The following is a 24,976-nucleotide window of genomic DNA, read 5'->3' on the forward strand; positions in this document are numbered from 1 at the left end:
TCAAGAGTGATAATAAATGGAAGACTGTATTACAGTCCATGCCTTTAGCCTATAGAACAGCTCCTAACTCTATCACTTCAGTTAGTCCTTTTGAACTGCTTAGAGGGCACAAACCAGGGTCAAAATTAGTGCTGTGGTGGTTAAAGAACATGTGTAGCCTGACTGTTGATGATGTTGCTGTGGATTTCAAAGAAATTAGACGCAAAATTGAGATGTATAAATCCAAAATGAAGCAAGATGAGAGTTGCAGTGTGTTTGAGTTTTACCATGAGGCCCTGCCATTGGTTTAGTTTACTGCCACTCCAAGGGTCTTGAGATGAGCAGTTTTGCCTTCTTTGATTTTGACAGTCTCCGATTGAGGTACTGGACTTGGCTCAACTTCTGAGAGCTACTTTGAGGGTGCTGGTGAGCCATCTGTTGTTCCAGAGCTACTCCTTGGAGATCCCTGATATAAACACTCCAAGTAGTCCCCGGGTGGGAATATGAGGTTGCAGATGGAAACAGACAGAACATCCATCAGGGTGAGCAAAACACTTTAGGACCCTGCAGCAAAACAGTTTAGGGCTCAGCAGTTGGCTTGAATCATTCTGATGGTGCTGAATGGGCTGCTCTAATTTCTGTGTGCAAAAAAGTGATGGATGGAATGCTTGAATCAACCTCAGCCACTGGTAATTTTTCGGGTTGCATCCCAGTTCATCATTATTTTGCACATCATGTCACCTCAGTTAGAATCCAGCTATTTGCAAATCAGTCTTGACCCTGCTCCAATCGGAACAGTCCAGCCTGAACTGCCAAGCCAGGTGTCCCCTGAACCAGAACACAAACAATCCAGGACTGGTTTCAACCTAAGTATGGGCTCATCAACTTTGTGCAGCTCGGGAAGTGGGTCCCTTACTCACTGTACCAGTGGAACCATGCTGTACCTGGCTGAAGAGCCCATAGCTAGGGCAACTCAAAATTGGTTTTGCTTGTGGTACGGAAACAATTCTTTAACAACCTCACCGAGAGCAATTTGCTTGAATGGAAATCTTAGACGCCCTAATGGCAGCTCATCAGGGTTGGACACAAGGTTGGCCATGATAGGAAGGTGTAAGAGGGAGCGACTTTTAGTGAGGTCTGGAGTATTTTGAATATAAGTAATCGTGCACCTAAATTGCACCATTCACTGGATACATTGGCTTCAATTTCCTTGTGAAGTTTTCTGGGCTTTTCTAAGCTAGAGTTTGCAAAGGTCCTTTTTTTGCTCGAATAAAAAGAAGCTGTTTTGCAGCACTTAGAGCTGTTTTGTTCGGTTATAGACTCCTTCTGCGGCTCTTTCCCAGCAGCAATATCAGCGTTCTCATAATTGCAAAGAAAGCAAGACACATGTTGCTAAAAATAGCTTACATAGAATGATCTGTCTATGCTAGAGGTTTATTATGGCTGATTGCAGTAACTGCGTTGGATTTAAGAGTTTATTCTGCTGGTGCCTAATTCAAATTGTGTACAACTAGAGATGTGGAGGAGAATGTTTTTAAATATTGGGGTTAAGTGGTCGGTCAAAGATTGAAGGCCTTATTTACAGTTTGGTGGGTGTCACAAATATGGCGGACGTACGTCGGTCATCTTACTAGTGCACTATGGTTTGTCACTTGTAGTCTGGAGAAGGAGTATCTGCCATGTCGTACAGGAGTATCGCACACTCTAAATAAGGCCCTAAATGTTTTGCCAATCTAAGTTGATGCATTTGTAGTCAAGAAATCAATCAAGGAAGCATCGCCATTCATGTGGACGGAGAGAGATGTGCAGTTTTTGAAATCTTTACCCTTAAATATTCGAAAAATTCGTAGACATAAGTTGTAAGGACAGGTAAGTTTACAGCAGTGCTCTCTATTGGGAACATCAAGTAGGGCACTCAAAAGACTGACATGCTGCTTACGTTTTGAAAAAGGGTACATATTGTTACCCCAATCACTCATGCATTCTGTTGCTGCTGGAAGAATGAAAGTTCGAGTCGAATTTGTGTCTGTGAACTGCAGATTGTGCCTAGATCTCTGCCGCAGGTGCATCAACCTACTGGGATAATTTTACCAGATCTTAAACCTCTGACCGTCAGATGGCAGACAGATTCTTTACATCAGACACATAAATCCTCTGAGGGATTTTTTTCCAGGATTTTAAGCTTTACCGATATTTTACAAGATATTACAGATATTTACAGATATTTTCCATATGTTGACTATTTTCTGTTGATTGTTGCTCTTGTGTTTACTAAGCAGGCTGGATTATCCATAAGTCAGCTTTCGCGCCACATAGAACACATTAGCCTGTTTCAGTGGGGTAACATAAAATCATGACCCCCCCTTGCAGGTTGTGTAGAGGGGCCCCTAGATCTCCAATATCTCACAGATATTCATTGGCCTTAAGTGGAATGGGCCCCTCTGAAGAGTATGTGGGCCCCTAAAGGTTGGGGGGCCTGCATGTGCCACAGGGCCTGCAGTGGCCTGCGTTACGCCCCTGATGCCTGTCATCTCTGGGCCTAAACTGGTTAGAGCCCTGGCATAATAACTGCCGTGGTCGCCCTTTGCCCCAGTGGCTTATTGACTGTAGGGGGATGCAGATATAGCCTTTAACCTCTAGTGCTGGATGGCAAGTCGGATGCGGGGAAAAAACCCCAGATATGTGCACAAGAGCCGAACAAGAACAGAAGTCGCACTGTTAACATGTGCTAAAAACAAGCATTTGCAATGCACTAGGTCTCGCATTACTGAAAGTTTGAGCTATTGGCGTTGCTAATAATAATGCACCGCCAATAGCTCAAACTTTCAGTAATGCGAGACCTATTGCATTGCAAATTAATCGCGGCACTCACGCTTTAGCTTCAACATTTTAAGTTAAAGGGCAGATGCTGCGACTGCTTCAAAAGTTAAGAAATAGACCAAAGTTTTTTTTTTTTATTTCTTTACTTTTGAAGCAATCACGGCACTCACGCTTTAGCTAAAGGTGTTTAAAGCTAAAGCGCGTGTGCCACCATTGTAAAAAAAAGTAAGTTAACAGAAAAAAAGGCTTGCAGCTGCGTTCGGCGATCCCAACCACAGCCGCCATTATTCAAGCTGAGGCGTGACGCGCTGGTTCAATTAAAAAAAAAAGCGTTGCAGGAGAACCATTTAAGAAATTCGTGCTACGAGGCTGTAATTAAAACATACCGAGTAACAACACATGTAACAGGGGTGTCCTCATGGGAGGTTGCAAGAAGAGAAAAGGCAGTACTAAGGAGGGACTACTAAGCCTATTGACCAATGAAAAGCCACCATTTACAAAGGACAGTGACAGCAGGCAATACAATTTTTTGAGCTGTTGGCATTGTAAATGACAAACATTTTATCTATGTGTTGGTTTTGAAAATGTACGCTACTTTGAGCATTGACATTGCAAATAACAATGCCTTTTATTTTTTTTTTCGAATTTAAAACATAAATAAAAGGCTTTGTCATTTACAATGGCAATAGCTTAAACTCGCATCAATGCGAGACCTATTGCATTGTAAATGCTTGTTGATATCCTATCAGTACCAACTCTGCTACATTTGCAATGCATTTGCAATGCAATAGGTTTCGCATTTACATTATTTTGAGCTATTGACATTGTAATGACAATGCTTTTTTGGGGGTTTTCTTTTTTAAAACATAAATAAAAGGCATCGTCCTTTACAATGCCAATAGCTTAAACTCTTGTAAATGCCAGACCTATTGCATTGCATTTAGACGAGTTTGAGCTATTGGCATTGTAAATGATAATGCCTTTTATTATTGTTATTTTTTTTAACAAAATAAATATAATGCATTTACAATGCCAATAGCATAAACTCATGTAAATGTGATACTTATTTCATTTGCAAGATGTTGAGCGCTATTGTCATTGTAATGACAATGCTTTTAATTTATGTGTTTTGAAAATTTGCAAGGTGTGCATAAATATGCATTTTGTAATTCTAGTTGTTGCTTAAGAGAAGCAAAGCTGGCAGTGACTGCCCCTTTTGTAGTGGCAGCCTTTCTTTTCATTAGCAAGGACTCCAAGTAGTAAGTGTGTGGTTACATAGCTTGCAGGTTTTTAAATTTTATAATTAAAAGGCATTGTTATTTTGAATGCCAATAGCTCTAACTCTTGCAAATCCCTGTTCTGTATGGGAGTGAAGCTTGCTTCATGGAGTACTCGCTTTTGGTATCAGGATGCCCCTCCCACACCGAATCCCTATTCCCACATCTGGTGATGTAATGTGCTGGGAGAATAAAAGGCACCCGAGGTCGTCCATGTGCCATAATGTCACTATGTAAAAAAAAAACGAAACCTTTGGGTTTCTGACTTTTAGGGTCAGGGAGACTCAGATTACCAGTTAAGCATTCCTTTTCACACACTTGCTTTTTTCAGACTCTAGCTAACCAACCAACATGGGAATGGATCAGGTACAGGTACATGTCTTCTATAGATAAGACCAGCCTTGTGTTGCGAATCGAGGGATATTATGGTGAATTTAATTAAAGTGAGACCCCCTTGCTTTCAGCACATGCGGTGTTTGGAGGCTGGCTCAGGCTGCAAGGTGGGAGGCTGGTGTCTGCTCAGCTGGGGAGCTGGCTCTCTGTCTGCCAGCCTAGCCCCAAGGTCAGGGAGCTAAGCAGGGGGTGGGGCTCCCCCTCGCGCTTTGCGACCCCTCTTACTCCCCCCACCACCGGCAGTGAAGAACTGGCTGGACAAGTAGAAGCATCGGCGGGTAATGAGTCCCTCCTACCAGCCTCCAGGGATATTGGTCGAGGTGGAGAAAGGACACGCTTTGCTGCCTGTGATACAACCCCTTACCCAAATGAGTGTACATGCAGAGGGGTGGACTTCTTGCAAACAAAACACTGCTTGTGAAACGTGTGAGAAAACGTGTGTGCAGAGCGGTGGCAGAATGTGTCCATGCAGCATAGATGTTTCTGTAACATCAGTAAACATAACTGTTCCAGCGAATGAGAGCAGTCTGTCACACAGCATTACTACTTGTGAAACGCTGTCTTAACTCCCACGTGTGCCAGCAGAGCCGCATATACAACAAAACAGCTGTTCATGCAGCATAATTGTTAAGGGTGTAAGTAAAAACAAGCAGCCCGTATGTCTTCAACTGCCTGAACAGAGCCAGCAATAACGCTGCCGGAGTAGGGAGCCGCCGAGAAAAGGCAGAGTGTAGATAACAAGCCTTCCGCTGAAAAGGAAGGAAGTTGTTTTTCTTTAAAGAACCTCGCATTGAAAATTGCAAAAGCTGCTTCAGCACGCCTCCTACCTAAACCTAGGTCCCGCTGAAGTGCACCGCCACTGCAGACATTTAATGACCCCCAGCTCCCCACCTACTTGTGCCGTATGTGCTTCACGGAGTCGCCAGCTTCAAGTCCAATACCGGAGGCATTATGGAGGAGTATCTTGCCGCATAGGCAGAGCGGGGGAAGCCGCTGGTCTCGCGCCGCCCAGGAGCTGAGGAACAGCTGCAGGGCAGCGGCAGGAGGTCTTCTCGGGTGTAGTGGGAGCAGCGTCAGCACAAGCGCTGCTCCCCAGGTCCAGGTGGCAAGGCATTATGAAGGAGTATCTCGCTGCACAAGCACAGCGGGGGAAGCCGCTGGTCTCGCGCCACCCAGGAGCTGCGCAACAGCCGCAGGGCAGCGGCAGGAGGTCTTCTTGGGTGTAGTGGGAGCAGTGTCAGCTCAAGTGCTGCTCCCCAGGTGGCGATCTGGGTGTGACAGGATTCCCAGCAGAGACTGCATCATGGGACAAACAAGGAAGTAGTCCCTACACAAATAGATAACGTCGAGCAGCGCAACAAAACTGTAGTTGGTCGCTGCTGCTTCCGGCCTAACGGAAGCAAAACAGAAGTGCCGCATTGGACCGCAAGCCAACCATAAGTCCGCTAACAAAATAAATACCACAGTTAACGAATGGCAAGCGGCAGGAGAAACTACCGGCAAGAGGCGGAGTTTCACCCAAGTATACAGATACTTAATGCCTCGTAGAGGCAGCGCATGCGCTGCCTATGCGAGACCTAATAAGATCCAATCTAAATGCCTAAAGCCACAAAGCAGTCAGTTAAATTGCGTACCATTAAAAAGTGAACTAAAGATCCTTTTCCATCGCCCATTTTACGAAGCAGCTTGAATGTTTTGTGCACAGTCTTGTCTTTTGAGTTTCTGTGCTTGCTGACCTATTTTCTCCCCACCTGATTCGATTTACGCACTTCCTTTCTTCACTCCGTTTTTTTGTCTCCACTTACCTGACATAGCAGTTCTGGTCCAATGCATTCCAAAAGATTGAGAGAAACATTGCTTCAAATATGTATTTATTAAAAAAAAAGGCCAGTCAGCTCGCAAACTAAGTCATTGAAGCGCGTTGAAATTACTCTAGAGTTTTATACTTGCGAAATATGTCCTGGTACTTTTGACAGTGAGGAGATTAGTGCCAGGTGGACATATTTTACGAGTTGTCGCCTTTATTCAAAGAAGTTGTTTCTGCAAGGATTTCTAGCCTTGTGTATACAATTTGAAAGATGTTCTATACTGTGAAGAAAGGTACGGTGAGGCATTTGCAAAGTCATATTCTGCACGCTTCTTAATGCGATAAACAGATTCTGGGCCGTAAGAAACGCAGCCTGGAACAATTCAAAATATTTATTTTATATACTACTCCAGACTATTGCGTTTTCAGTGGCATGCCACCAGGCTGCAGGCGCTGTGTTTCTTCAGGGGATCAGACATCGATATTGGCATTATTCCAGGTGGAGTTTAGTCAGGGCTTAATTTAATTAAAAAAACATAAGTGCCAGGGCCCTCGTTCAAGAGGCCACTGCAGAATGCACAACCAATTGAATGAATGAATGAATGAATGAAAAAGATATTTGATAAAGCGCACTGCGGCCAAGCGGCTTCCTGGCGCTAAAACCTGATCAAGACTCACATAAATCAGACCAAAGGGTTAGGGAGAGAAAGCCTGAGAGAAGAGGAAGGTTTTTAAAGCTTTACGAAAATGGGAATAAATGGGAATAGAATGGATAGAAAGGGGGAGACTATTCCAGAGGTGAGGGGCCAGAACCGAAAGGCGAGTGCCCCCGGTTCTGGATTTACGAAAACGAGGGATGTGCAAGAGAGACAAAGAAGAAGAGCGAAGGGTGCGACAGGGGGCATAAGAAGAAATGAGAGAGGTGATGAAAAGAGGGGCAGAACGGGAGTGAGCCTGAAAGGCTAAACAGGCCAATTTAAAAAAAGATCGAAAGTGTACAGGAAGCCAGTGAAGAGATTTGAGTGCAGGAGTGATGTGAGAAGATTTAGGAAGGGAAAGAATAAGGCGAGCAGCTTGATTTTGAATGGCCTGAAGTCGGCGAGATTGAAAAGCAGGAATGCCTACATACAGGCCATTTCCATAGTCGATGCGGGCACTTCCATTGACAGATCCAACACAATTACTAACCATCACACTTCTACAAGTGTGACAATTCAGACTATTGCACTCCCCAAAGCTATAAGAATGGCTTGGGCGGCAGGTATTAGTCACTTTTAATGTATATTTACTGAATAAACAATTATTGTTGTGTTCATCTCGAAAGCAGACAAACAGCACCACCATGTGGCAGACTGTCATAAGTGCCGGTGTTCACAAATAAGTGCTGATGCTGAGCACTGGAAACCACTTGCTCAAATTAAGCACTGAGTTTAGTAATACATTTCTTACAAAAATTACACGTCTTGTAATGATGCTAGCTTGCGCTCTCTGTCACCTTTTACCTCTTGACGCACTATCTATTAAAGGTGAGACCCTCCTTCTGTAATATGGCTGCAGGGCACCCTGCTGGCTTGTTATCTCTGTGTTTGTAACGCTGCATGCCTTGCTCCCGATCACCTACTATCCACATATATTTAAGTGTCTGAACAATCTCATTTTACCTTTCGGATGCGTACAATGACTTCTCTGTGTCTGTTCTTTGTGGTCCCCAATAGCAACTCATAGTAGTCATAGCTACATCAAGACTTTTTTTTATTTTTATGAGGTGTAGTTTGTTGTTTTTAAAAAAAGTTGTATTTGACAAATGTGGACACTTGACAAATTAAAATATAGAAACGATATAAAGAACACACAGATGTTCTAAACATTTAAAAAGAAGAATGATATATTTTAGAATGGAAAAATCAGATACAGGGACAGGAAAAGTGAGGCAATATCGACCTAAATGATATCTGGAATGTGAGATTGGTAAAATAAGCCCTTTATAAAGTAGTGCATAGTTTGGGACAATCTTCTTATCAAGGCGATGACCCCTGTACTTGAAATGGAAATATAAAAGTGCAGGTACTCACTATCCTAGAGTACCTAATTGCTGCTGACCAGTATGGATGAAAGTGCGAGTACTCACTATCCTAGAGTACCTATTTGCTGCTGAACAGTATGGATGAAAGTGCAGGTGCTCACTATCCTAGAGTACCTATTTGTTGCTGAACAGTGCAGATACTCTCCCACTACGAGTATTGAAATAGTGCTAAGAATTGTTGGTACTCTGTTTCAAGTTGAAGTGTGTGTACTCAAGTATCTGATGGTACAGGCCCATTTAAAGCACTGGGCGGTTGTAGACACCACTTTTTACCTGGTTGTGCGCAGGCACAGATCGCTGCCTTGTAATGGCTTTACAAAAATAAAAAACAATCATATATGCATGTGCTTGTATGGGCAGCCATCTAACACTTTTCCATTGGCTTTCATAATAAGGTTTTACAACAAGGAAACCAGTACTGGTAAACCAAAAGGTTGGCAGCAAACGCTATTGCCTTCCAAACGCTTGTTATATTTGACACTTGAATTTGGCACCCCACACTTAACCAATTTCAACGTTTTCGAGTGATATTTTGTAGAATAAAATGCAGTGGCGGCTGGTGCATAGGGGCGAAAGGGGCTTAGCCTCACTAGAATGCACAAGAGAGAGAGACATGACCACACGCAATGCAGTGGCCTCAAATTAAGTTCTCACTGCTGCCCCGTGTCGGACTCGAAGTTACTTCGAACACAAATCCAATTGCTGCTGTTTTTGTGTGTTTTGTTTTTAACTAGGAAGGAACGAGGACGAGGTCACAGGGTAAGCGAGACACCTCCTGCGCATGTGCTGGCCGGGGCGAGGACTATTGCTCGCCCTCGAAGCACATGCGAGAGGAGTGATGTCATCCTGAAAGGCGTGGCCAGAGAAAGCGGAAAATGACTGGTTTCACATGGGGCGCCTATGCTGCGGCCCACGCAACTTCAGAAGCGCGCCACTGAAATGAATGGCAAGGGGCAGGGCAGTGGGTGGCAACAACCTGAGCACTCCCTTGCCAATGGCGCTTATCCCAGACCTCCTGATTGGACAATGGGAGGTGTGGGAGTGGGCCTCGGATTGCGCAAGAGCCCGCCGACCGCCGTGCAGCTCTGACTCAGGCACCCCTCTTAAGGTATGTGGAAAGGTGGCAGCTGGTGTCCCTAAGCGGCTAAGCGCACATGCTTTTAACATCGGAGGGTCTGACTCTGCTCAAGCAAACTGGGAGCGCACAGCGGCTCATTCAGAGTACTCACCCCCGGCCCTCACCCTACATGACTCTCTTCCCCACTGGAATGCAGTCTACTCTTGGGCCGAACCACTTGGAAGTTGAACTCCGGGGAGCGGCAGACTGCCACTCTCAGCAGTCACAGCACAGCAGACAGCACTGCAGAAGACTACGGACGCTGGAGTGCGAGTCGTACGACAACAGGTAAGTGGCAGTGCAATTATTAAAAAAATTTCAGGGGGAGAAGCCTCCCGAGCCCCCTCCCACTACCGGGCAACCCGGACCTCCACGCCTCACCACCTTCAAATGTCACCAGCCGCCGCTGATAAAATGATTCTTGTATTTTGCGATTGCAAGTGTTAAGCAGTTTGGGTGAGGTGTTCTGATCGACAGTGTGTCTGCCAGAATTATCCTAGCTTCAGTGCTTAATAAGGGCAAGATCCCGAAATTAAGCAGTAACTGCAGGAGGTAATGCAAACTATTTACAATGGTAGTCTGTTTTGGAATAACAGGGTAGCTGCCTGTCTGCAGTGAGGCACTGATGTTCATTAGGTTGTCTGCTATTCATCCAATTTTTTTTTAATTACTTTGCAGTTACAACACCTGCTGGGGGCATCCTTCTCTATATTTTGTTATTGCATGCTGTCAAACCTTTAGCAAATTGTGATTACACTTTTATTATTTTCCAGGACTCGGGTTCACACACTTTTCTTTTAATACTCCTAACTATAAAGTGCCTAACTCCGATTAGTACATAATCATGCAGATACAAAGTTGAGGTTCTACAGCATCCCCCTTTTTTGAAGCTCCTGACAGTGAATGGAGGGCCGGGTGACGGTCCTCTATCAAATGAATACAGTTGAAACAAAGAATCATCTGTACCCCTCTGCAAGCTCATCTTTAATTGAACATCCTCTCACCCACCCTAGCCTCAAATAATATTTCAGCGGACTTAACTTTTCCACTCTCTGCACTCTCCTCTTGCCTCACAGCCCCATGTCTTGAAGCACTTTTAGACCACTTGAAATCAACTATGCTTAATCACTACTTTATCTACGCGTTATCACTTTAGACAGCTCTCCCTTTTTAGCGAGGACCATGAGCTCTTGCATAGGATGCAACCAGGCTTCCGCCCCTCTTACAGTACAGTGTCAGCCTTGCTGCTTGCCTCAGAGTCCGCGCGGCAGATTATTTAGAAGGGCAACCCTGCGGCTATTCTTATGCTTGACCCTAGTGGTGGTTTCGATACTGCATCCCATAATATCTTGGTCAAGCATCTCTGGAACATTGGCATCAGTGGCAAAATGCTGCGCTGGCTGGCCTCATTCTTGCAGGGATGCACCGTTCCGGTTTCACAAAAGCCATCGCATTTGACGCCACAGGGCTCTTCACTGAGTTCAACCCTTTCGAATGTCTGTTAGCCCTCTGGCAAGGTCATTGAGCGTTATGGCTTTACTATTATTTCCTATGCTGATGATGCCCAACTTCTCATCACCATATCTCAGAACAGCAAGCTCTTGGCCTCTTTCCTCTCCACCAGTTTGTCACAGGTTGCTACTTAGATGTACCATAGCTGTATAAAACTGAATGCTGGGAAGATGGAGGTCCTGGCACTGGACAAGCACCTCAATATCTGGTCCAATGCTTGGTGACCCGACTGTCTCGGTCCACTACCACCTCCCAAGGTCAAGAACCTGGGCTTATGACTTGACAAGAAACTTTCTTTTGCTACCTAGATACATGCCCTTGCAGGAAAGTGTTTCGGGATGTTGAGATCCTTGAAGGAAATCCTGTGTCTCCGACCTGACTCCACCCAAAAAACTGTATTCCAGGCTCTGGTCATATTTGTATTAGACCACTGTAATCTTCTCTACTTGGGTGTTTCCTAGTTCCTGTTGACTAGGCTTCAACAGGCTCAGAACGCGGCAGCTCGGACATTGCTTAGACTTCTTAGGCATGCCTCTATCGGTACCGCATTGAAGAAACTACACTGATTGTCAGTGAAACAAAGAATCACCTTTAAGTTCTCTGTTACTGCTACAAGGCTCTTTCCTTTCAAGGCCCATCCGATCTAAAGTCCATGACGTCCAAACTAGAAATCTAAGATCGACCGTCTTAAAATCGACCTCTGTCTAAAAATGTAAAAAAGCAAGAATTGGTGGTAGCGCCTTTACAGATGCGGCTCATGCAGGTAAGAGCGATTGGGTGGTGGGACAGGGAGTGGGTGAATCTACAGACGAGGTAAAGTTAAATTTAAAAAAATGAAAACCACTTACATTGTGCTTGCTGCATCGCCGAGGTAAGTGTTTATTCCGCCCCACCCAACCACCCCATCCTAATGCACACTCCTGTGCCTTTAGTCAGCTGGCACCAAAATTTTGGAACTCCCTACACCTTTGAACTCCAGCTAGCCCTTTCAGAAACTATTTTTAGGAAAAAGCTTAAACCCTGGCTCTTTAGATCTAGCTTAGACTTTACCAGCCCTTGATTAACATTTTTTTCCAAAGTCCGTATCCTAGCCTTGTAACACTTCGTAAGAAGTAGCCATGCACTCTACAAGTTGCATCATTATTATTATTATTACATTTACTCAATCCTTGTATGGGACTCCAGAATGGTTGCCAAGTCTATGGTATTCTCACATACCACTGCTGGAAATACCATACTTGCATGCTTGCTCCAGTCTTCTCTTATCTCTGTTCTGGTGTGTCCTGCTCTTCAGTCAACTTTTAGTTTTTGTGCCAATCCAACAGGCATGCTCTTATTATTTTCCTCTCATCATCGGCTTCTTCTACTGGCTAACACAACCAGAAGCTGTTCTATTCCCAAGAAGCCATTCCATACCATCAATTCTGATTGACAGCCAGACGACTACCGTACCCTGCCATCCACTGCCAAGATCTCTAAAACGCTTAATCCATCTTTTTCTGCCCATTCTTATATTTGTGGAATTTTCTTATAGTAGACTCGATTCATAGCTGTCTTTTCTCGCATAGTTTGCTTGACCTGGATAAATATGCATTTCTCTTTTGCATATTGCCGCTCATACGCTTAAAAATTGATACAGCTTTGTACAGCACTGCATTGCCCCTGCAGCTAGGACGGAGCTTCATGTCTAAGCTTTCCATATTATCTGTCATAACAGTAATAATCATTTTGAACCCACCAGTAAAAGATGACTGAGTGTCAGTTGAGGGTGAGGTTGCGGCCGAGAGGTGGCCTCCTACCAGAGTCCCTTTTCTAAGTCTGAGAAGGTAAAGTGGAAGTTGAAGCCTAATATTGTAGCGTCCTCAGACAGTCGTTTCAATGCCCAGGAAGTATCCCGTCACTTTGGTGCCACTTGAACTGGAGTAAGTGGCGATCTGTGGTCCGCCTCTGCCCGCCACTGGAGGGAAGACTTGATGGGAGCTGAGGTTACTACAGCTCAGCTTACTCTCTCCCTCTGAAACATTGGACTTTGCTTGTTTCAGGTGGGGCAGTTCTGATCCTTTAGGCTTCTGGCAGGCTTCAGAGATGAAGCTCAAGCTACCATTTTTGGAACCACAGACCATGACTAATGTAAGAGTGCAGTCTGCTCTGAAGGGAAAAGCTGCCCCAAGCAGATGTTGTACCTATTTTTGTACACTAAGAGTAGTTCTTCTCCGCATTTTGCTGCCACATTATAACGGATCATGGCACAACAAGTTAGGCACCAGGGCCCTCTTCTTTAGGTTGAGCCCTACCTACTGTGTTTCTTTTTTAATTTTTTTTTTATTTCAACATGTTTTATTACATTTTTTAAACAAGAACACATTAGCAATTCTGTTAGAGTTTGCATCGATTCATCCACTCGCTTTTAGCCTATATAATTCTATGCATTCCCTACCTACCTACTGTGTTTCTTGAAATTAAATGAACTAAATAGAAATTCCAGGAAGTGAACCTGCCTAACCAACCTAATTGTGAACACATAACAGCACGATTATCTGTAGAACGGTGTGCGGTAAATTATTTGTATTCATTTTCCATTTAAAGCTGTTTAAAGCGATGAATTGTTCCTGCTAGTAATTTCAATCTAGTTGATATTTTAGTTTCACTTCAAGACAACTTGCTTTATGTTTTTGCAGGTGGCAGTCTATTACAGAGCCATTCTGTTGTGGCAAGATGATTGGTTTGGCAATCCTTTTGGACAAAGAAAGGCAACAATCGAAAACACATAATACACATAATACCGTATTTGCTTGAAGGTGACTTGGCAAATGTGCTTGTACTATGGACTAGTTTCATTGATGAGCTTGTGATCACCACGATTAATCGAGACAGATCAGAGCGTGAGCTCTCTGCTAGTGAATGGCACTAAACACGAGCCCTGTTAAAATGGTGCTCTGCTGGTCTCTAAATTTGGGCACCATTTCAAACAGAATACCAGTGGGTGCATTTCATTGGTGCTTAAAAAAACACATTCAGAAAAAAATGATTACAAGCATTTATTTTACCTGACACTAATTTTCACCATATGCAGACGAAAGTCTTCATATCTACAGTTAGACAGTGCATTTTTGTTGTCATCTTCATGAAGTATTATTATATCTATATAAAACGATCAGGTGTTTGCATAAGATAAGCATGGAAAACTTAAAAAAATAAAAGTTTAACAATGCACAATTGCAGTTTGGTAGATTAACACCTGACCTGGTAAAGGAACTTAAAAAAAAAAAAATCTGTAGCTTTGTGACCATTTTGCTCGCTACCAAAAAATACTGGGGAGACACCAAAATTAAGTGAAGCAACTGGCTTTGACTGTGCATGTACACGTTGATCTATAATTCCATCTATCTAGCACCATGCTGGAATGAGGCCCACTCTAATAATTAGTTATCAAGTGTTTAATTTTTAAGCTGAGACATCAATTATCATACAACACATTTTCAGCATTTAAAGAATAAACATTCACAAACTATAAAGTCATAGAAATTCAAATAATTCTTAATCAACAACGTCGTCCTTGTTCTCTGACGGTGATTGTTCATTGATCATTATTGCCGTTATCGAGTTACAAAAAAAATCATTCAGGAAGCAGCAATGCTAGGGAATTGAAGTATTTCACTATAGTCGATTTTTCTGCATCTTGGCGGACTCTGCTCAGAGGAGTCTGCTATGGAATTTGTGTCTTGGATGCGTAACCCCTGTGTTGCATTGCTGATGTGTGGATTTCCAGTGCTCGCGGCTTGAAGTGTCTCCTTTGTCTCACGCAGGCGCAGTACGCTCTCCATCTCCATGAGCGGATCCAGTCGTCCAGCATGGACGCCAAGCTGGAAGCCCTGAAGGACCTGGCCCGCGCCTCCAGAGACGTCACCTTCGCCCAAGAGTTCATAAACTTGGATGGGGTTTCTCTCCTGACGCAGCTGGTGGAAAGTGGCAACGAGTGAGTCTATTTTTAGGAGCTGATAAAGCGTGTAAAGATCAAAGCATCACAGTTTTAGACTGGAGGCGCACTTGGAATTGTGTGTACCCACCCAATGTACCTAAACGTGAAACGGCTGGCAGGAACAGGAATATAAGGAGGCTTGCTGTACCTGAACCAATGTGCTTGTAGTAACTTAAAACGCTTCCTTCGTTCTCGTCTTTAAAAAGAAACTGATATTTAGAAGCACTCTCAGGGAGAGCGGACGCTCCGGTGCCAAATAAAGCTGAGGGAATCGGAACACTTACATGCTGCGCTAGTGGCACTTGAAATGGAAATACAGAAGGACTCACCCATTAGAGTACATGTTTGCTCCTGAGAAGAGCTGGTACTCTCCCAATAAATGTACTGCAGCAGTGCTGGGAAGTACAGGTACTCTTCTTTGGGGGGGTGAGGGGGGGGGGGGGGTGAAAGGGGAGGGCAGGTTCTCCGTTCCAGACTGTACTCTGCCCATTTAAAGCAGGGTGTCCTAGACTGTTTTAGACGAGATCGCAAAGCGAGCTGTGCTGAGAGAGGCTGTCTTTTTGATGTACGCGTCGCTGTTAGCGCCTGTGAAGAAAGCCTTCAAAATGACCCTTTGAGGCTGGTGCATACGGATCATGGTAGGGGAGCAGTGGCTTAGCATTTGCCACTGTGGTGCAGCGCTTCGGCCCCCAAGCTCCCGGGGGCCCCCTGCTACACTGTGCATGGGTTGTAAAGTGAACAGTGGTTCTGTTGGGTGAAAAAATGTCTTTATGTATCGAGCATAGTCAAACGTTATCTGAATAATATGCAATGTTATGCTGTAAGCAACACACCAAACAGTTCGTATGTTAATCAGATTCTTTATATATAAATTACGTCATTCATATATATGCATCTATATTTTATGAGAGGCCGTCAACCAGCAATGTGATAGTAAAATAGTGACACAGTGACAAATAGGTGCTCAGTGACAATGTGCGTGATATGTACAATAGTTTTAAAAGCTAGAGAATTTCAACATGGCCAGAAGGTAAAATATTTCTAGTAAATCTGCGAAACAGAATTTCCTTTTTAACGCAGGTTCTATGTACTGGTCCAAATGTAAGTCGACGTTTCAACCCTTGTGCTGCACTATTGTAAGGTCAGTACGGGTCTTCATCAGGACATAGGGCAAGGAGTGACGGCCTGTAAGTAACGAGAAGACTTATTCAGGTGTGTTGGTACGAACGAAAAGGACCTATGTGCTAAAGGTGGCAGACAACTCACCTTAGTCTGAATAGAATTCAAATGTTATCCGGGCCTTTCGGAGTAGAACCCATCCGGCGTGATTCTCTCGATCGATGCTCGTCAAATGGCAACGATTGAATTAGAAGCGCCAAGAATAGAGACGGCACTAAGGTGAGTTGTCTGCCACCTTTAGCACATAGGTCCTTTTCGTTCGTACCAACACACCTGAATAAAGAAATTTTTTCACCCAACAGAACCACTGTTCACTTTACAACTTACTGCCCAGGTTCTGAGTGATACTGGGTTACCCCATTATTTGTTTAACTACACTGGATTTACAGGAATGGCTCCCAGGGCTTGACAAATATATTCAGTGATAGACGCGGTAAAAGGGTTGGCAGTCCTGCTAAGAGATGCAGAGAAAGCTTTGGACCACTCGGCCGGGTGTCATTGTAAGGAATGTCACTAGGATAAGATTTGATGTGTTGCATTTGAATTGCTGTTCAACTCTACATATGCAAGAGGTAATAGAAATATAACAATTTAGCAGAGCTTTGATTGGCCTGGACAGGGCGGCCACTCTTACCGACCTTGTTCGCATTGGGCATCAACCCGCTGTTAATACTCATTATACAGGGCCATAGCAAATTTGAAATTTGAGCGAGTGCCAAGAAGTATCCTTATGAATTTAGTGCTGATGTTATCCTAACCCCAGCAAACCAAAGGGCATGTAGTTCATGAGACCGAAACAGCGGTTCCTGCCAACACTTACGTAGGGGCAAATCTGTGGTACGTACTTTGAAATGGAAGTGAATGGCGCAAGTGGTGGCCAACCACTTTGCTGGAAGCAGGCATGTGGTTTGTGACCACTTACGTAGGGGCAAATCTGTGGTACGTACTTTGAAATGGAAGTGAATGGCGCAAGTGGTGGCCAACCACTTTGCTGGAAGCAGGCATGTGGTTTGTGACCACCGTCTTGCATATTGCTCCATTGATTACATCGAATTAGTGGGGCTTTCACTTCTTTTAATCTAGCATCGGCACGGCAGTGTCCAAGAGAGTTTTCCTGGCCGTCCCGTAACTAGTTTTAAACACACTCCTATTGCACTACTACTTCATCAGCACTGCACCCCACACTCATACCCAGTTTATATGTGGATTTACTCCACCTCTAGGTGCACTACATAAACAGCAAAACAAAAGCTCTTATCTCTCGTTGAGGGCCTTGCTGCCCCCTGAGAGTTCGAGATTTTTCTTTGGGATGAGAATCCCATGTGATGGGGTTCGTTACCCTGGGTGAGTGAATTACCACGTTTCTTAGGTTTTGGCATTACACCACGTACATTAGCCTTCTGTTCCTCATTTCATACACCACCTTTTCTTCTTGCCATTTCAGACCTCAGGATTTTCAGTGTCTTTAGCAAGTGGTGGCCAACCACTTTGCTGGAAGCAGGCATGTGGTTTGTGAAAAGTGTTTACACTCTTTTTCCATGCACATGCTTGTATGTAATGAGTTACGGGTTTAATTGACAAGGAGAAGGGTGTAACCTACATAGAAATTCACAATGGAGAAATGTGTAAAAAATAGGAAAAAGCTTCCGGGCCAACCCCTGTGTCCCAGAGGCGATCCACCAGACTATTTTATGGTCTGATTCCAGAGATGTATTCCTCGGTATTCTGTCTTTCCTAGAAGCTCCGCATGCCCTTACTCTGGGATTTTCCCCACAAGGAGAGAATGTTTTTTCCGTTGGTGTATTTTTATGTTAACCGCCGTCGAAATCCACATCTTCTTAATACTTGGGCGAGTTTAAAGTGTGATTGGCATGGTTATAGAAATCCATATTTTTGGCCTTGGGTACTTTTAAGAATGTTGTGCAGCAGTTTGGATGGCTGTGCTGGCATCCGAGTACACTCCAGCTATTTAAAGTTTCTAAAATGTGAGAAAGCTGCTAAACTTTGAGAAATATGGCCCATCCACTGCTTGTCTAATGTGTGTTTAGGTCTGTCATGAAATATCACTTGGTTTCCATTCCAGGGCTCATGTGTTTGTTCTTTCAGAGTACCACTGGAGCATACACCATTGTGCCACACTCATCTTAATGAGCTGAGATATTTCTGACCAAAGATCTGTTTCCTATGATAAACAAAAGGGTGCAGGAGCCGTAGCATTGCTCTGGAGCTGATCATAGAAGCGGCAGTCCTATTATCGGTGTTATGTCATTTGAATAGAAATCTATGGACTTTAATGGGGCTTATTCCAGAAGAGAGTCCAAGGGTAGCCTAACTAGTCTTACGGTTGCCACCACCCTTTGCCCGAGATAGATGGTGAAGGAGCTAGTGTTCACTTGTTTGTTGACTGAAATATTGTGCATCCCTTTGAACCACCACAATCAAGGTTGTTGGCGTGATCCATCAATGTATGCTATTATATACAATTGTGATGTAACCTCACAGGTCGATTTTTAACCCCTCGCATTACCCTCTTTACCTCTGACACTGCCCCAGGAGGAGATGTGTCTTCTTTGCAGTTGCAAACTGCACAGAGAATTGCACAACATCTCCCCTAACATCACTATATTCAGAACAAGGAGTTACATTGCCATCAAACCATTATTACACAGCACAGTTTGTTTACTTAGTGAAAATTGCAGTTTTGAAACGTCCCCACCAACTAATCACTCGTTGTTTAAAAGTGTGGTGACTTTGTGTAATTGCAAAACTCAATCATCCCTTTATTTACAGGGGGGGGGAACCTCTGACTTCATAAGGTATTGTAACGGGTTGATGAGTTTGAAATGTAAATAGTAGCAGCATAAGAATGCTGAACCCAATAAACCAGCGTTGCCTTCTTTATATTGTAAGTAACTGCATAGAGAGTTTGGTAAATGTGTTGGTTATTTCATACACTGCAAATTATTAAATGGCTCAAATATGTGTGTTGCCACAGGAACGCCCGCTCATCTGGGCCTAAAACATTCACTGCTTTGCATTCACAGAAACATAGAAATCCGACATGAAAGTGTGCTTTGGATCAGAATGCATATATTGAGTACATAAATTCACTTTCATGCATGATGCATACACTGAAAAATATTCAAGGGAGAGTTATGGTTTCTTTTGCTCGACCTTTCTTCCTGGTATTGGCTATGAGTATAAGGTGACCTTCAGTCATTTCTTGAGCGTGCTTCACATGACACTTTCTGCATTTCTCATTATATGTGCCCATTCTGTGATGTTTATGATGTCCTTGGTAATGTCGAGTGATCTATTTGTTGGTGTCATCAGTGACGTCATGCCTTAGGCTATGAACCGCAGAGGTGGGGAACAGCGCCTGCACTAATGCATTTGCCCAAACTGGCATGCGGCTGTTCTCCAGCTAATGGCCTTTGCTATGGTTGCTACTGGTCTGTGGCCTACCCCCGCCCCCCCCCCCCATACCCCCCAAAAAACGTTGTAGCCCAAGACGTGCATGCCCTTTGACTGTTTGAAGTGGGGGCAGTGGCAGGACACGGCCTGTAGCAGTCTCCATTCCTAGCACCTGTGCAGCCAATCGCTGCTGCGCAAGGCCGTTCTGGTGATTGGCTGCAGGGCTTGCCCTCTGTGTAGGCCCCATACCTAACTTCGTGTTTCCAACCCCATGCTTCAACCATACCATACAGGACTTTGTATCCGAGCCTGTGTCTAGGCTACAGTGTCCAGCGTGAACAAGCCCATGCACATGGACTTTGTATGCGAGACTATGTCCAGACTCCAGTGTGAACAAGCCCATGCACACTGACTTTGTATCCGAGCCTGCGTCCAGACTCCAGTGTGAACAAGCCCATGCACACGGACTTTGTATGCGAGACTGCGTCCAGACTCCAGTGTGAGCAAGCCTATGCACACGGACTTTGTATCCGAGCCTGTGTCCAGGCTCCAGCGTCCAGCGTGAACAAGCCCATGCACACGGACTTTGTATCCGAGCCTGTGTCCAGACTCCAGTGTGAACAAGCCCATGCACACGGACTTTGTATCCGAGCCTGTGTCCAGACTCCAGTGTGAGCAAGCCTATGCACACGGACTTTGTATCCGAGCCTGTGTCCAGGCTCCAGCGTCCAGCATGAACAAGCCCATGCACACGGACTTTGTATCCGAGCCTGTGTCCAGACTCCAGTGTGAACAAGCCCATGCACACGGACTTTGTATGCAAGACTGTGTCCAGACTCCAGTGTGAGCAAGCCCATGCACACGGACTTTGTATCCGAGCCTGTGTCCACGCTCCAGTGTGAACAAGCCCATGAACACGGACTTTGCATTTTGTGCAATAAAAGCACCCAAATAATGTAATATCGCATTTTGTATCTCATCTTTAATTGTAAAAAGGCCCATTCCCATTAATGTAAGCACTTGAGGAGTATGGCATGGTAGTGACATATTTCCACTACAGTATCATTCTATTGCACACCGGTGCCTATTGCCAGTTATTATGTCCCTTCTTATGCAGAAATTGCCCCCTCGCGTATGCGATATTCTGCACCCAATAGAAACTATAAAGGCTGAGGGAGCACTACACATCCACCTATCAGGGCTCGGAACCACAAGGGCGGTGGGACATTCTGTGCCTCACCGAGTTGCCTGCGACAGAGCAAAGAGGCATTGATTGAAAGGCTAAGTTATGAATGTGCAAGTGTTTTTTTTTAAGAAACCTCAAAACTCTTCCGAACCCTTTTTGGCTTGGCTTCTCTTGAAAAACCTCATGCTATTTACGTTTCCCAAATGTGGCTCCTATGTAATTATTGAACGCCTGCCACATTCTTTAGACGCAGGAATGTCTCATGTGCAGTAGAAATATGCCTCGGAAACCAAGCTCCTGACTGCGTTTGGAAACTCAGCAGATGTACCTTGTAATCTGCAAAAGAGCTTGATCAAAACTGAGGGTAAAATGCATGTTTTCCAGTTGAGCCGCAATTGCTTTACGAAGCGGGACCCCTTCCCCCACCCTCTTCTTTTTGGGTGTATGAGAATTCACTGTCACGGCTGCTAAATTCACCCTGGGGGAAAATGTGTCTACGTCAGGGAACGTCTGATATTCATCTACATGGGGCTCAGCCAGAAGATGGTTTAGAACAGTGGGTTTTGGAAGGACAGGTGTGTGCCAGGAGAAGGGCATGGTTTCCCTTCTGAGTGTGAGAGAATACTTTTAACGCTGGTGTAGTGAGGGCGTTAAGTGGACCGGGTCTCACCCAGTGACGTAACAAAACTTGAGGGGGCCCCCCTGCAAAGCACATGGAGGGGACCCGCCTCCCCCGGCGGCACGGCCCTCCATCTACCACTTTGCCCTACCACCCAGAAATCTAGCATATTTTGATTTGAAACCTCCAACATTTAAATGAAATGCCTCTATATTGTCTTTCTCTAAGTTCTAATGAGAAAGTGGGAAACACTCTTAACATACAGCTATGTAATTTGTAACAATACTGTCAAAGCAGATTATTTAACTGAGGCAGCATTTAGAACCATGCCAAGGAGCGGTCCTATTGTCTCAGGAACTGCCTATGGCTGAAGAACAAAGAACAACTATGAAGGGTCTGAAATAGAATTGCCAATACCATGAAACTTTGAAAGTCCAACCGAAACCTGCAATTCCATTAAAACTCGCCTGACAACATACAGGAGAAGTACACAAGCTATAACTCAGTATCCTGCGAAAGTCAAGAGAAATAGACTGGTGAATTATTTGCATGCCACACACTAGCGACTGTCAAGGGTTGTGCATGATAATAACGTGAACTGAGGAAGCAATTTCAGACATAATGTCTTTATTAGTGAGCACTGAAAAACTGTCAGGAAAACAAGGCTGAGGAAGAACACTGTTTGGATGCTTCAGAACATTGATGCAGATGTTTGTTTTAATTTATCATTTCTGTAGTGTAAACAATGCTAAATGCAAGATTTAAGGTACACATATTACAGACAAGTGCGTGCAATACACCATAAATAACACTGCATGTAGAATAAAAACAAACCATATCAGCAAGTACCTAATGACAATCTATACAAACTGTAGTTAGTAAAGCAAAAGAAAAAGTGCAAATACTTTCAAAGTGCAAAATGAAGCAATCACCAGTCCAGCAATATACAAAAATCAAGCATGTTTTGTAAAACAATCGAACTTTCTTCTTGCATCAAGGTGAAAATACTTTCAAAGTGCATGGTAAAAACAAGTCCAGCAGCTTCCCTCACAAGGACTGACCTGAACCAACAGACTGGGCCTTAGTTCATAACAAACAGAGGCCTCAGACCTCAGTGTGTTAACACTGGCGGTATTTACAATTTACTAAGAGTATAGGCACGCCTGCTAAATTACCGATTCACCATTGCCTCCAAATGGCTCTATCGTCACGTGTGACAACGCCAGCCAGGCCTGGATTTTAAGCCAACAGCGCCTTGCATTCTGGGAGTTGTGCTGTGACCATCTAAGTAAGGGGTTAAACATTCCAGCATGCAAAGTGTTGTTGGATAAAAGCTACCAATGGACACGACATGGTGCCAATGCCACTTGGCAGCTATGTTTTATACAAGCACAAGGGGATGTTTAATTTCCTCAACACATGCTGCAGAAGTCTGGCGTCAAATAACAAACACGTTGTGCAGAGAACCCAGAAACGTGCTGTGTTTAGCCCCCGTGTATGGACCTGAGGTGTCATTCTCTAAGAGACCCAGTGGTAAAAGCCCACAGTTGTCTCTAATGCATGTTAGTGCCAGGCAGTGGTGGAAGTGGGGGAAAAAAAGTAGATGAACTGTGGGAGGAGAATCAGAGGGCTGGAATACCCAATGGATTGGGTCAGTGGGCGGAGTGAGAGGTGTGGCGGAAAGAGCAAAATATCCCAATTTTTAGTATTCGTTTCCCATTTCACTAACCGGTTACAGCTTATTACATTATTTAATTTAACCAATAGATACACGTTTATTTAAGGTTAAATATGTGTTATTGACATTAAAATACATTCCCAAAGTGGGATACATTTCCAATCACAGAATGTCCCAAATATCCTTAAAAGTGGAATCGCAAGCCATTTATATCCCAGCCATGGAATTTCTGTCATCAGCACTTCTCCTCCCTTTTTCCACAAGAGCAGTTGAAATGAAATGAATGAAATGAAATTAAATGAAATAGCATTTATAAAGCGCATGGTTACCCGAAGGCATCCCAGCGCTAGGGCAGAAACCGCACTAAGCTGTGGCAATCAATTAGGGAAAAGCCAGGTTTTGAGCCTCCTGCGGAAGACTGTATGGTCTGGCTATTTACGTAGCTGAAGCGGCAAGGAGTTCCAGAGTTTAGCGGCGTTGTAAGAGAAGAGCCGGCTGCCACTTCTGGACCTCTTGATTCTGGGAACAGACGCCAGGTGGAGGTCATTTGAACGTAACCGCCTGTTGGCTTGGTAGGGCTGGACAAAGGAAGAAATTATAGCCGATCCCACACCCCCTAGCATCTTATGGGTGGTGCAGAGGGCTTTAAAGTTGACTCTTTCCTGAATAGAAAGCCAATGTAAAGACCTAAGTGCAGCTTTGGCTGACTGGCGGCTTGGAGTACCCTCAAGAATCCTTGTGGCACAATTTTGCATGATTTGAAGTTTCTTAAGGACCACACAGGGAGCACCGAGATAAAGAGCGTTGCCATAGTCCAGGCGGATAAGACAAGTGCCTGGACCACAAGCTTTCTTGCTTGAGGGGGTAGCAAAGGCAACACTTTACGCAGCAGTCTTAGAATATCGAAGTAGGAGGCAACAACTTTCCTTGTTTAGGTTTAAAAGCTAAGCTCAGAATCAAGCCAGAAACCCAAACGCTTTATTCCGTATTTGGGAATAGGCACAGGGCCCATACATGCTGGCCAGATAGAGAAAACCTCAAGGGGAGGGATTACCGAGCAACATAAGGTCGGTCTTATCACCGTTCAGTTTTAGATGGGAATGGCACATCCACCTCATCACCTCCTCGAGGCATGGGCCAAGACAAGTAGGGGAACTGCTTTTGTAGTTAAATGCCACCACTAATTGAGTGTCGTCGGCATATGTAATTATATGCACCCCAAAGGGTAGAACAATGTCTGCGAGAGAAGCCATGTAAACTATAAAGAGAGTGGGACTCAGGGATGACCCCTGAGGCACCCCACAATAAAGGGGCCTAGGGCTTGAAATGGCCTCTCCCTCGAAGACCTGGAAGGATCTACCCTCGAGGAAAGAGCACAGCCAATTCAGGGCTGTTCCTGTCACACCCAGATCTTTGAGTCGATGCATTAGGATACAGTGAATAACCATATCAAATGCCTCGCTGAGATCTAACAATATCACGGCTAGAGAACCACCTGCATCAAGAATCCTTCTAGAGTCTTCCGCGACTGCCAGTAAGGCTGTTTCAGTCCCTTGAGAGGGGCGAAACCCAGTTTGGGATGGATGCAGGACTTTTCCAGCTTCCAGATGCCTAGAGAGAGAGTTCAAACATGAATGGCAAAATATCCTAGTTTGCAAATGTTTTCCACATAACTATGGCTTTGACATATTTGCCACATAATACATCTGCTGCATAATCTGACAATTTTAACTAATAAATTGTTTATAGCTCAAACACATCAAAAGTTACTAAAAATGTGACTTGTGCTGCTGTGAAGTGGAAGGCCCTTGCAAAGGTTGACTGGTCACCTTTCTCATTACTGCAGTTGTATGTTCCACTAGTACTAATAAGGGAACGTCTTTGCAGAAACTGTTAGCATGTGTAACACTTTCAAAATAATAAAGTATCAGAA

General features: G+C 44.3%; 1 protein-coding gene across 6 annotated transcripts in view; it reads left to right on the forward strand.

Moving 5' to 3' along the window:
* The window catches only part of ELMO1 (engulfment and cell motility 1), a 1,282,006-nt gene that overhangs the window by 379,472 nt on the left and 877,558 nt on the right, over positions 1-24,976 (forward strand). For all 6 annotated transcript variants that reach the window (XM_085607465.1, XM_085607469.1, XM_085607468.1 and 3 more), the window contains one exon: positions 14,795-14,964. In XM_085607465.1, the coding sequence (XP_085463591.1) occupies positions 14,795-14,964 (170 nt within the window). The remainder of the gene's footprint in view (positions 1-14,794; positions 14,965-24,976) is intronic.

The sequence above is a fragment of the Triturus cristatus genome, chromosome 5_2 (genome assembly GCF_964204655.1).
Source record: "Triturus cristatus chromosome 5_2, aTriCri1.1, whole genome shotgun sequence".
In the NCBI taxonomy this organism is placed as follows: domain Eukaryota; kingdom Metazoa; phylum Chordata; class Amphibia; order Caudata; family Salamandridae; genus Triturus; species Triturus cristatus.